This window comes from Meles meles, chromosome 1 (assembly GCF_922984935.1).
Source record: "Meles meles chromosome 1, mMelMel3.1 paternal haplotype, whole genome shotgun sequence".
In the NCBI taxonomy this organism is placed as follows: Eukaryota; Metazoa; Chordata; class Mammalia; order Carnivora; family Mustelidae; genus Meles; species Meles meles.
Genome location: NC_060066.1, coordinates 114,510,153 through 114,523,032, shown reverse-complemented (window position 1 = coordinate 114,523,032; position 12,880 = coordinate 114,510,153). Strand labels below are relative to the sequence as shown.

Below are 12,880 nucleotides of genomic sequence, written 5' to 3'. Positions count from 1 at the left end.
AATCTGACATCTTAGAATCTTCAATGCAAATACTATAACCCTGAAACCCACAGAACCCTCACAGTTACTCTTTTGTTTCTTTCGTATTTCTCTTTCACTGTAATAGAATGCTCAGACAGTGGAAGAAGGTTGGTTTCAAGAGTACACCGCAGCAGCATTATTTATGATAGCCAAAAAGTGGAAACAACCCAAATGTCTATCAGCTAATGACTGATAAACTGATAAATGTGATAGGTATACCCATACAATGGAATATTATTTGGCCACAGAAAGGAATGAAGTACTGATTCATACTTCAATATGGATGAAACTTCAAAATGTTATACTAAGTCACAATTGATTCCATTTACATGAAATGTCCAGAATATACAAATCTATAGACATATAGACAGAGAAAGTAGATTAGTGGTTGGTTGCAGGATGGGGGAAATGGGAAAAGACTGCTAATGCATACAGGACTTTGAGGTGATGAAAATGTTCTAAAACTGACTATGGCTGATGCTTATACAACTTTTTGCATATACAAAAAACCACAGACATATAATTTAAACTGGTGAATTGTATGATACATGAATTATACCTCAATAAAGCTTTTTTTTTAAAAAAAGGTATTATACTAACAGATGCAAGAACATAGATGAACTTTCAAATAATTATGCTGAATGAAAGAGGCCAGAATAAAAAAAAAAAAAGGTCATGTGATTTCCATTTATATAAAACTCTGGAAAATGCAAACTAATCTATAGTGACAGAAAGATCAATGGTTGCTGGGGGATGTGGAGGAGAGGAGGTCAGGGAGGAGAAGGAGACAGGAGGGATTATGAAGGGACACAAAGAAATAATTTTGGGGGTGATAAATATATTAACTATCTTGACTGTGGTGATCAAAGTAACACAGCAGGTTCATGGATATATACATGTTAAAATCCACCAAGCTGTACACTTCAAACATGTACAGTTTACTGTATGTCAATTATTCCTCAATAAAACTTTAAGTATAAGCAAAACAGTATTTCAACAATGCTACGGCTTACAAAAAAGAGTTTAGAAGAAATTATGAGAAAAAAAGTTTAGAAGAAACAATGAGAAAAAATAATTTAGAAGAACTTATGGGTATTATTATATCGTGATATAATTTAATCAAAGAATTACCAAAGAATCACTTTCCCATTGATATCCTTATTGTAAAGAAAAGGTGATCTAATAGTGTCTTCCTGAAATGTTTCAGCTGCAGTATCAGAAGTATTTAATTCATCTTCCCATGAGTTGCCCCAGCTTGGCAGTGTGTCCACGTCCACAAACTGGGAAGGTGCACCCAAGGGATCCATGGAATGTCTTTCCCCAAATTCCTCAGGATTCAATATTCACTGCAGACTTTAGCTTAAAGGAAAAGAAAGAACTGTTTTAATGAGAAGTACAGATATTACTTTATTTCTATTAGATCAAAAAACAAATCTCTACTGTGAAACACTCTAAAGGATATTGTGTGACTAGCTGCTTAAAATACTCCATAAAAACCAATATACAACAAAGAACTGCTATAGCTTCTCTAAAACAGGAAGAAAGGGGGATTATTTCAGAACAATTTCTTTTCAAAGAATCACAGCCATTAAAATAATCACATGGCCCACCAGTTCAACTTCCCAGAAACCCAGGACAACTCATTCAACATTCACTGAATGTCTGCAATTGACAGGAGGGGGGCTTGCTAGGTGCTTCAAGAGATATAAAGATAAATAATATGGACAATTTAAAGAGTTCAGTCAAAAAAAGTAGAGTTCAGCCAAATGATAATATGTGATAATATAAATCTTACTAAATGATAACTGAGTAAGACAAAATGAGAAGCAGGGAGGTTCCTGCAGTCAAGTAACAAGAGATAATAAAAGTGTGAACTTATGAGGAAAAGCAGATGGAGCAGAAGGCATGGATTTGAGAGGCAAGATACGAAGAATTAACAGGATTGGACAATTTATAAGATATGGCATGAGACACTGATGTGTAGGATGCTGGCTATAGGGAAATACAGAAATTGGAAGAGGAGGGTGACAGGAAGACACACAGTATCAAGTATTACAAAGAGAAGTATGGATATTTAATTTGCCAAGAAGTCAGGCAGCTGTTTCATTAAAATGCAGATTCATTCATTCACAAATCTTTGTAAGCATCTATTACATGTCAGGTACTGTTCTAGGCACTGGGGATACTCTGGTGAATAAGACAGCAAGTCCAAGCACTTACTGAGCTTATGCTTCCTGGAAAGGAGATGATAAACAATAATCAAAGTAAGCATGTATCCAAAGGATTGACTGGAAGCAATAACTATTATGAGAAAAAAGGTAGTATCTCAGTAGAGAGCTAAATAAAGTGAGACAGCAGGCCATGTGAAACCCTGCAGAGTGTTTCAGGAGGAGGAAACAGTGAGAGAAAAGGCCCAAAGGGCAGGACGGAGCTTATGTCTTCTGGGAAGGGCGAGGAAACTGATCTGGATAGAATAGAATAAGCTAGGTTATAAATGGTAGGTGATGAGGGTAATGCGAGAGCTTTGGAAAGGCTACATGATGCAGTGTGTAAGCCATAAGAAGGTTTGGTCTTATCATAATATGGGGGGAGGCTGTTAGAGGACCTTGACAAATGGAATGACTTAATATAGTTAATACTTGGTCAGATTACTCGAGCTACAGTGAGATCCAGTAGGGATGAGAGTACAACCAAAGACCAGCAGAAAATGGCTGCAGGGATTTAGGTGACATGGTGACCAAGGCGATGATAAATGATTGGATTTGGAATGCATTTTGAAGGTAGAATCAACAAGACTTGTTAAATGAATATGAAGGGTGAGGGAAAAGAACAGAATCAAAGGTAAGGTAACTCCTCGATTTCTTGCTTGAGCAACTGAGTAGATGTTAATTCTATTCACAGGGAAGGGAAAGACTGGAGTAGATTGTGCAGTGGAGTGACAATCAAGGTCATTCTTCCTCATGTGTTTTTGCATGTATGAAGTTTGAGATGCCCCTCCTTCGGCCAAGTATTGACATCAGACATGCACTGGCTATATGAGGCTAGAGCTCAGAGGAGAGGTTGGGCTACAGACATAAATATGGAAGACTCAGCCTGTGGGTGGTGTTTAAGGCTATGGGAACTGGACATGATTACCAAGAGACATAATACAAAAAGAGAAACGAAATCAGAAGACTGAGACCTAAGGCAAAACTTACAGGCTGCAAAGAGGACAAGTTAAAAAAAAAACAAAAAAACGAGATAGAGAGGATTGATAAGACAGGAAGGAATACCAGGAAAGTATGTCAGACGAAAAGCAAGGTGAAGACAGCATTTTGAGGAGTGCTTGAGAAGGATCAGTTAGGGTAAATGCTACTGAAATGTTGAGTAACAGGACTGAGGATTGATTACTGGGTTTGGTAAGGTAAAGGTCACTGGTAACGCTGAGCAATTACGGAATGAAAGCTGCCGTGTGAACTTGTTAGAGAAGTTTTTCTGTGTGATCCTTATGTTTATTGTTAGAGGCAAGGAGAACAAACATGCCTTTCTACATCTAATTCCTTGGTGTTTCTTGCTGAGAAGTGTGACATACTAAGTGGAATGAACCATGGATCAAGCACAATATGTTAATTCCTGTACCAGCACATGGAGTAGGAAAGGTGATCATTTAACAATTTCTGAAAGGCCTTAGAGATTATACCATGATAAAACTATGTAAGAAAATTATTCTTGTTTGATACAAAATACTCCTTTGAGATTATTGAAATAAAGAAACTAATTTTATCTAGAAGTTGGTGTTTAGTCCATCCATTGGCCTTTGAAACTGGAGGCAACCACGGGATCTGCTGATCTGTTAAAAAGTGTTCAAACCTGAGCTGGACAAGCTGAATAGCGGACAAATAGAGACTACATTTATTTTCCATGGTTGAACCGCCTGAAGCTCAATGGAATGACACTTTGCAGAAATTAATACTTTAAAAAATTATTCACAGATTGTTGAGGACAATGACTCCTGCTAATTTTTTAAAAAATTTTATGTATTTATTTATTTGAGAGAGAGAGCATGAGAGAAAGCACAAGTGGCGGGGGTGGGGGGGGGGAGGGGGGCGGTAAAGGGAAAGGGAGAAACAGATTCCTGCTGAGCAGGGAGTCTGATGTGGGACTTGATCCCAGGACCCTGACTCTGAGATCATGACCTGAGCTGAAGGTGTCTGCTTAACCAACTGAGCCTCCCAGGCACCCCATGTTAAAACTTCCTAACTATAATATAAAAATTCTATTAAACATTAAACTCAGTTTCATTTTGCAAACTCAAGTACTTTCAGGACACAATTACTTCTTTAAAATAATTTTCTTTCTAAGTAATACTCACTTATAGAACATTTAAGGAAAAAAGTTAAGAAAGGAAAAACTCCCAAACTTTAATAGAGTTCTTATTTTTTTCTATGATAGGTGAAATGATTATGTACAGTTTTGAGCTTGGCTTCTTTAGTATTTTGAGATAAATATTTCTACATGCAGAGGGAGAGGCAGGGTGGTGCAGTGTGAGAGCTGGGGTTCTGTTAGCAGGCCTGAGTTTGGGTCTAGGACCTAACAGCGCTGCTATCCTTGACTTAAGCCAGGGTTCCCTTATTTCAAAAATAAGAGTAATACACTCCTAGGGTTATTTTGAGGATTCAAAGCAAGGCACAGTAAAAGTTGTTACAACTTTCTCAGAGCCCATGTGAAAGTCACCTGTACCACTGTTGAGATAAAGATCTCTCCGTGTGTGGCAGAGATGAAAACACTTGCTGTCAAAGACTCTGATGAGCACCAAAAACCAAACACACACTGCTGAATTAAGATACACTTATTTATCTCAATGTCTGCTCTTGAAATGATTTGTTAATCCCCAACACCTAAATCAATCCAACATCTGTCTTCTCTAATCCTGCTCTTATGCTACTAGAAAAAAAAATCAGTAATTATCCTGTCTGCTGCCAAGACAAATGCATGTTTTCCAATGTCAGCTGGACCCTCCAACAACACTATTATGAAACTGTTTTAATAATTCTTGGGTGACTCTCTATGCTATACTATATCGCATCTGTGGTTAACATCCTCTAAGATGTCCTTCAATGATACCTGCTTCCCTGTATAGATGCCTCCTATAATGAATAGGGCTGACCCTTGTAACCAACAGGACACTGCAGAAATGACTGCATATGACTTCCAAGGATGAGTCATAAAAACTATCATGCTCTTTCTTGGAGTGCTGGCATGATGTGGGACACTCAAGCAGCCCATGAAAGGCCCCCATGGGAAGAACCTGAGAGTTCCTGCCAACAACCAGCATCAATGCCTTGGCAGATGAAGGAATCACCTTGGATCTTCCAGCCTTAGTTGGGCTTCAAATGACTTCAGCCCAGCTGATAGCCTCACTGCAAGCTGCTACAGAATTCCTGACCCACAGAAGATGCAAGATAATAAATGCTTATTTGTTCCAGGCACTCATTTATTGTTAGGTACGGAGACTCTAATGGAAGAGACAGACTCACAAAAAGTGTGGCTCCCAAAAATCACACAAATATACATAATCACAGAAATACATAGTTAAAATCTGTGAGAAATGTTCTGTAAAGAAGAATAAGGTGGAAAGCTAATTTAGAATTTGGAGAAGCAGAGAATGTCTCTTCCACAAAGTGACAGTTGAGACCAAAAGTAGAAGAGTTTTACAGAGGTAAGGGCACATCTGGGAGCCACACTTTAAACCTGCCAAACTGCCTTCATTTATACATTTTACTCCACTTTATCAGCTCTCCTGTAAGAGAATGTCTTAACTCCCCCTTCACAATATCTGATCTCTCCATCTCCTAGGTCCTCCTACTCTCAAAAAAACTTCCTACCGCATTTCTTCTTCAGACACCAATGAAACTCCTCATTCTACCATTTAACTTTATAAGCATAATCATATAACCATTTAACTTTATAAGCATAATATATAAGCATAAATTCTACCATTTAGCTTTATAAGCATAATCTGTTTTGTAGCTCTATTTCCTTTTCTCCCATTTATTCAACTTACTGCAGTTTCACCTCCATCACTTAACAATGCTAAAACTGCTCTTTCGAGGTCTAAAATGATTGACCAAACGTCAAGTCCAGGAACTAACCACATTTTAGTTGCATTACCTATTGATCATTCTTTCTCTGAAGTTCTATTACCTACTTTGACAGTACACTACTGGTGGTTCTCCTCTATCTCTAATCACCTCTTGTCCATATAATTTATGGGACCTTCTTCCCAGATCTTTTTTAACTTAAAAGATTTTATTTATTTATTTGACAGAGAAAGACACAGTGAGAGAGGGAACACAAGCAGGAGTAAGAGAGGAAGAAGCAGGCTTCCCACCAAGCAGGGAGCCTGATGTGGGGCTCCATCCCAGGACCTGAGATCATGACCTGAGCTGAAGGCAGATGCTTAATGACTGAGCCCCCAGATGCCCCTTCTTCCCAGATCTTAAAAGTCATTGTCACCCATAAGATATTGTGTACTTAATGAGTAATAAATACAGTTGAGAGCTCTCAAAGTTTAACGGCATTATATAGAAAGTGTCATGGCATTTAATAAAGGGTAAATTCCTCTTCAGTTCCGTCTCTAAGCTGCAATTGATCCTCTCACCAAAAACAGATTTAAATGTCCCTTCTTCTCCAACACAGCAAATCCAAGCTAGGCAGGAAAATTTGATTCCTGATACTTAAGGTACAGTGGTTCTTAACATTCTTGGGGTCAAAGATCCCTTTGAGAGTCACGTAAGAATCAAGACCTTTTTACTACTCAAAATGTGAGCATCTGAGGAGCTCATAGAGGCAAAGAGTTGCAAATAAATTTGAGAAGGTTCCTAGACTCAGATTAAGAATCCCAATGATAGGGGTGCCTGGGTGGCTCAGTCATTAAGCGTCTGCCTTCGGTTCATGTCATGATCCCAGGGTTCTGGGATCAAGCCCTGCACTGGGCTACTTGTTCAGCGGGAAACCTGCTTCTCCCTTTCTCACTTCCCCTGCTTCTGTTCCCTCTCTCTGTGTTTCTCTCTGTTAAATAAGTAAATAAAATCTTAAAAAAAAAAAAAAAAAAAAAAAAAAAGAATTCCAGTGATGATACAGAGTGATCAGGTGAGACGGGGAGAAGGCTACTATAGCTAAAGCAAGACTTTCCACTGAATATCAGTTGATCAGTTCTGTACTTTGAACAGGTTCATAAGCTAACACTAAACCTTAGTATTAAAGGCTCCTGAGGCAAGACATCCATGTCCAGGTTCAAAAAGTCTACATGAGGCCAACAGAAGATTCCAGAATGGATCATATCTATTTCCTTAGCCATACTATGTTAAGGGTTACCTTCAGTATCTTCATGAATGAAGACCCAAAGACAACGAGAGCTCTCCATATATCCTTTATAATTCAAACGAATAATGAGTATAAACCATTCTCATTACTCTGTGGCTTGTCTTTTTCTCAAATATTGTAAACATTTAGGTTAAGCGCTCATTTTTTAAAAGATCTTTCAATCTTTTAGTTTAAGAAGTCCTCTAAACAATGCTTTATATGAATAACTGGATTGGCTAGAGAAGTTAGATTTTTATTGTTTACGACTAGAAGAATCAGACAGAATACTCTAGATCACTGTCTCGGCATAGCCCAGTTTTTGTCTGGATAAATAGAAAATGGTATCATTTAAAAGAGAAAAACAAGAACTTTAAATCTGTTTGCTTGTTCTACAAAATGGGTATAGTGATTAGATAGGCCTTGGATAAAAGTATAAAGAGATAAATTACAGGTTTACCATTCTTTATGCCCTGTATTTCAATATTTAAAACTTCAAGGCACATTAGATTTTTGTGTATAATACCTCCATCCCAACACCAAATCTATTATAATATAAAAATTCATTCTATGCAAATGGAAATAAACTTTTTAAAAGTTACTTAGGTGTTTAAGTTACTTAGGTGAAGAAATTAGATATGTCAACAATAAATCCAGTATAGCAAAAATATTTCTAAGCAGTATCAATAGCCCAGATCAAATTTAATACGGTCATTCAAAAATATCTAAAGTATAGGCTCCAATGTGAGTTTGTAGTACCACCTTCATATTAAAAGTTTACCATGTCTTAATTATAAGTATTAATACATTGAACAATTTGAAACTTAAAAATTAGGATTATACTCTTTAAAAACTGTACGATTTGGGAATTTTATAAGATGCATTATCTTAGCACACAGTTGCTCTTACACCAACCCTTATTAAAATTATTTTTTCCATTTGTGATTGTCCCTTCTCGTAATATTTCATAACATTAAAAGGAATTTTTTTTTAAGTAGAATCATGACTCATTCAAATACAAAGATGAAAATGTGTTCAACATTTTATTTAACTCAAAAGAGAACCTGTCAGGTGATAGATAAAAGGAATCCCCAAACTGAACAAATTAACAGATCAGGAATATTGAAATTAATGTACAAGAACACAAGTTCCACTGAATCTCTAAGAGTACAGAATCTTCATGTCTACAGACCAAAGTTATTTAGTATTGATTTACTAGGTTTAGTGTTTTCTTATGAACCTGTTCAAAGTACAGAACTGATCATTAGTTTTCTATAGTTCACAGAGTTGTAAAATAGCTTTCTTGGAATAGCTTTCTAGATAGAATCTAGACTACGCAGTTTTCTACTGAAGCACACATTTTTTCCCCAATAATAATATAATGGGCATATCCTACGGGAGATACTTAACCATACACACCCACCTAAATATTTCCTTCGCCCATGAAATTTAGTGTAATAATAGTCTGTTGCCACAATTTCCTCCCTTCTCATTCATCCAACCCACAGTAATCTTGTTTCAAAACACCTACAACATCTATCTACAGTCTCATCATATCCATTCGCTACTGCAATTTTCTTGACTATGGAAGACTGGCTGCAAATGTCTTAAGAACTCAAGAAACGGGGGAAAAAAGAACTCAAGAAACATCTGAAAATAACCAGATAATTTAGATGAAAGTCTAATTTCTAGGTTGGCTGCGGATATATTGTCCAATAAACGAAGACAGAGGCTTATTTCTTTTGTACAGCAATATGTTAGCTTTAATTTTCCACTACTACAGACATCGGAACTCATTTTGAACATTTCTGTACAGCCCAAGAACAGAAGCGGACAGAGCTGCAATATAGAGAAAAGCTCATTTCTACCTGGTGACAGAGCACCTAATCCTCAATTACCAAGCAAGGAGGAGTGAGCCCTGGTCACTTCCCCTTCAAGTGGCCAGGGAGCGGAAACACACAGCCAGAACAATGTCACTCCAGGGACTAAGGGCATCCAGACGACTCAGCATCTTGGGTTTAGCGCCTTAACCCAGCCCTGACTCGAGCTGCTCTCGGTTTGTGGAACGCCAGGTCCACACGCGCGGCAAATCACACCCGACCCTGGGACTGTAACGCGCAAGGGTCCCAGCCGCCCTATCTCACTTGCATCAGGGCGCGTGCCTCCCTGGTGACTCCAGCACCACTATCCCTGGTGCCCAGGTCCGCCTACCCTCTCTCTTCTCTTCGATAGGTTGTTCCCTACAGCGCCGCGGGCCAGAGGAGCCACACAACTTCTGGTGAAGAAGCGGCGGGCTCATTCCTCCAGAGAGCGGTCAGCACTAATCCTCTCTGCCCGCACCCTCAGCCCCGGCCGAGTCCTCTGAGCCTCCCGCCGCGCCCCCAGCCCGCTCCGCCCCGCCTTCCCTCCCGGCCCCGGTGCCAGTCCCGCGTCTCACAGCACTCCGGCGGTCCCATCCGGGCGGCAGCGGGACGGGTTTAAGCTCCTCGTAGAAAGCGTCCGAGCGGCATCCCCGGGCACTCCTGGTCAGGAGCTCCGCGGTCAGGTTAGTCAAAGTCCCAGGAGGCTGGAGTGACAAGGTCCAAGAGCTTTGAGAGGCGAAACAACGACTTCCGCTACCGGCCTGCCCTCACCATCCAGAGACCTCCTACGTCATTTCCTCCGCGAAGGCAAAAGGAATGCCGGGCGGAAGTGGGTTCGGATGCGGACCCGGAAAGGGTAGGTCCCGGAGGCGGGTCCAGGTGGCTCTTCGCCTCGTGGAGGCCAAGGTAAGTACATTTTAAGGGCATGGCGTTCGGTCGCGTTTGCGTCGCTCAGAGTTGCGTGGTCCTGGCTGAGGCCTCCGTGGCTCCAGCATCAGGTGAGGCGGGGGCACTTGGCGGCTGTTGCTAGGGTGGCGACTGGGAACGTACGGTCCCCGGCGGCCTCCCGCTGACTGCCAGGGCTGGTGCGTGGACCAGATCTCCCTAGGATGCCCGGACAGCACGATCCGTGCACGGAGCAGCCCCTCAGCCTGTCCTGACTGAAGACTTGGGTTAGGGACGTCTGACAGGCCTGTTACTACAGCCTAGCCCCTCTGTGCATCATAGAAACATATTTTCAGGCTCCGTAGGTAGGAAGCTGGGATGGTAAGTAGGTCGCGGAAGGAGGTTAGGTCGTGACCTCGCTCCCAAAGACGGTAAGATATGTGCATGTGACTAGTTCCAAGTTGTATGGAAGATAACTTTAAACATTGAGGCGATAGAAAAGGCGACGAGAATGGTCTGGCCTCGGAGGAAGCGGACCTCAGAGGTTAATACCGATTTAGTAAAATAGGACGACATGATAGTGCACGTTATTCTAGGTGAGAGGAACAGTATAAAGGAAGCAAGGTGTCAGGACAGGGAAGGAAACCAACTAACCTGACAAGAACCCAGTGATAAAGAGCTGGAACAGAAAGTGGAAAGAGAAAAGAATCCTATTTAAGAAAACCAATGAGTTAGTTAGAAGCTTCTCACAAAAAAGAGGACAGAGGCAGAAAGAAGCAGTTTGGCTTAGAGGTTAAAAGAACAAATTTTGGAATTTGAGGATTGGAACCTGGCTTTGGCACTTAAAACTGGGTAAATGACTTTGGGCTGGTTATTTCACATCTCTTTGCTTAGTTTCCTTGTCTGTAAAATGGAGGTAAGAATATACCCCATTTTGTAAGGTTATTGTGAAGAATTTTTTATCCTTATATTTACCATATTCTACATGATTTTTTAAAAAATATTTTAGAGAGAGCGTGAGCAGGGGAGGGGCAGAGGGAGAGAATGTCAGTCAGACTCCCCACTGAACTTTGGGCTCAATCTGATAACCCTGAGATCATGACCCCAGTGGAAATAAGAGTCTGGGGCTCAGTGGATTGAGCCACCCAGGTGCCCCTAGATGCTTCTCTAAGTGTTTTGCATATGTTAACTCTTTTAATTAACTCAATTACTATTTGTAATGAAACGATTACATATGTTTACTCAGGTGTATACATTTAATATATCATTATAGTAAATACTCTTTTTTTAAGTCTTGGCTGCTATAATATTTTTTTATTAATGAGCCAAAGTTTGCTCATACAAAGTTACATACAAGGTTTATGAGCCCGAATGGGAAGTAGGGGAATAGGGGATTGGGTGTCTTAGAATAAGGAAAAAACGAAGGGGTCAGAAAGCAAGGTAGGTTTGGTTTTACCCATGTTCACTGTGATGCTGCAAGGTATTTGGATGGATATCTCATGAAAGTTTTTGGAATTCTATCACTTGTATTCACGTACATGGACAGGACTGGAAATAGAGGTGTAGGTGTCCCTATGCTTATGTATGCTTTGTGAAGTCTTCAAGGAAAATACTCTGGAAAGAACTGATAGATGGCCAAAGACTACCAAGAGGAAGAACTATAGTTGAGGGGCTGGAGGAATAAGGAGTTGGGGAAGAGTTGATCAAATGGCTTAGGCTAACAGCATTATCACCATATTAATATTCCTGCCTTGATTTTTACCTGGCTTTTGTTGGTTCTTAGGTGAGGAAAAATGAGTGATTACTAAAAGAAAATATTAAAGAGAGTTGGCATTGAATATTTTTCTGTTAAGGTAGGTTAAAACCAAGTGTAATCAGAAATGGACCCTGTCGACTTAAACTACTTGTAAAAACCAACAACAAAAGTCAGCTTCCCAAAAAAAGGGTGTAACTGCTGTCTAGTATTGTTTGTTTGTTTGTTTTTTAAGTTGCATGGGTGTTTGGGGCACTTTTCACTCTTCCATATCAAGACTAGACAGGCTTGACTTAGTATCTCTTTCATTTTTTGTCTCTTTTATCCATAAACAGTGTTTTCAGTGAATTTGATTTAGGGTGAGAACTAAGTAAGGCATCTTTCAAAAATAATATGCCAAGTTGCTGTATCATTTTTCTGTGCCAAGGGTAGGTAGCTGACCTGATTGGGAATCAAAGAAGGACCTACATGTACTAGAACAGTAGTTCAGGTGGGAAACCACACAACCACAGCATCACTTAGGAACTTCTTAGGAAAAAAAAAATCTTGAGACCCACCTCATACCTACTGAATCAGAAGCACTGGGGAGGTTTGGTGGACGTGATTCCCAGCAGTCTGTTTTCATAAGCCCACAGGTGATTCGGATACATATTGAGTTTGAGACTCACTATGCTGGACATGTGCCACGAGGTTAGGGATTTTATTTTACTCAACATATCTAGTGTCTAAAACAGCACTTTATCTAGGTAGTAGGATTAGTAGGATTATAATAATTCATTGTAAACGTTTTCCAACTCAGTCTTGCCAATCTCAGTATAAAAACTTTGACGGTGGTTGAATGAACAGAAGTAAATTGTTTAGCTGCATTAAGGCCACGTGTTAAGTTATTTGCGAGGTGGGCTTAACAGGGTGACCAATTTGAAGCTTGAGGAATGAGGGCTTAAATGCTGAGTCAGCAGCAAATACAAAATGATGATGTCTAGGTATCTATGTCAGTGCTTTATTCAGAGTAAATAAA

At 39.9% G+C, this 12,880-nt stretch overlaps 2 protein-coding genes across 3 annotated transcripts in view; one reads left to right on the top strand and one right to left on the bottom strand.

Moving 5' to 3' along the window:
• GDAP2 (ganglioside induced differentiation associated protein 2) overlaps positions 1-9,994 on the bottom strand; it is a 63,247-nt gene extending 53,253 nt beyond the window's left edge. Inside the window, exons 1-2 of the mRNA XM_046007082.1 lie at positions 9,800-9,994; positions 1,153-1,380 (exon numbers count right to left, since the gene is read on the bottom strand). Coding sequence (XP_045863038.1) covers positions 1,153-1,328 — 176 coding nt within the window. The 5' untranslated portion in view covers positions 1,329-1,380; positions 9,800-9,994. The remainder of the gene's footprint in view (positions 1-1,152; positions 1,381-9,799) is intronic.
• An 87-nt stretch (positions 9,995-10,081) lies between these two features.
• The window catches only part of WDR3 (WD repeat domain 3), a 30,327-nt gene continuing 27,528 nt past the window's right edge, over positions 10,082-12,880 (top strand). Inside the window, exon 1 of one of the 2 annotated variants that reach the window (XM_046027201.1) lies at positions 10,082-10,130. The gene's annotated coding sequence lies outside the window, so the exon portion shown is untranslated. Of the gene's footprint in view, positions 10,131-10,154; positions 10,223-12,880 lie in introns of those variants that run through there. The other variant, XM_046027192.1, reaches the window with a different exon arrangement.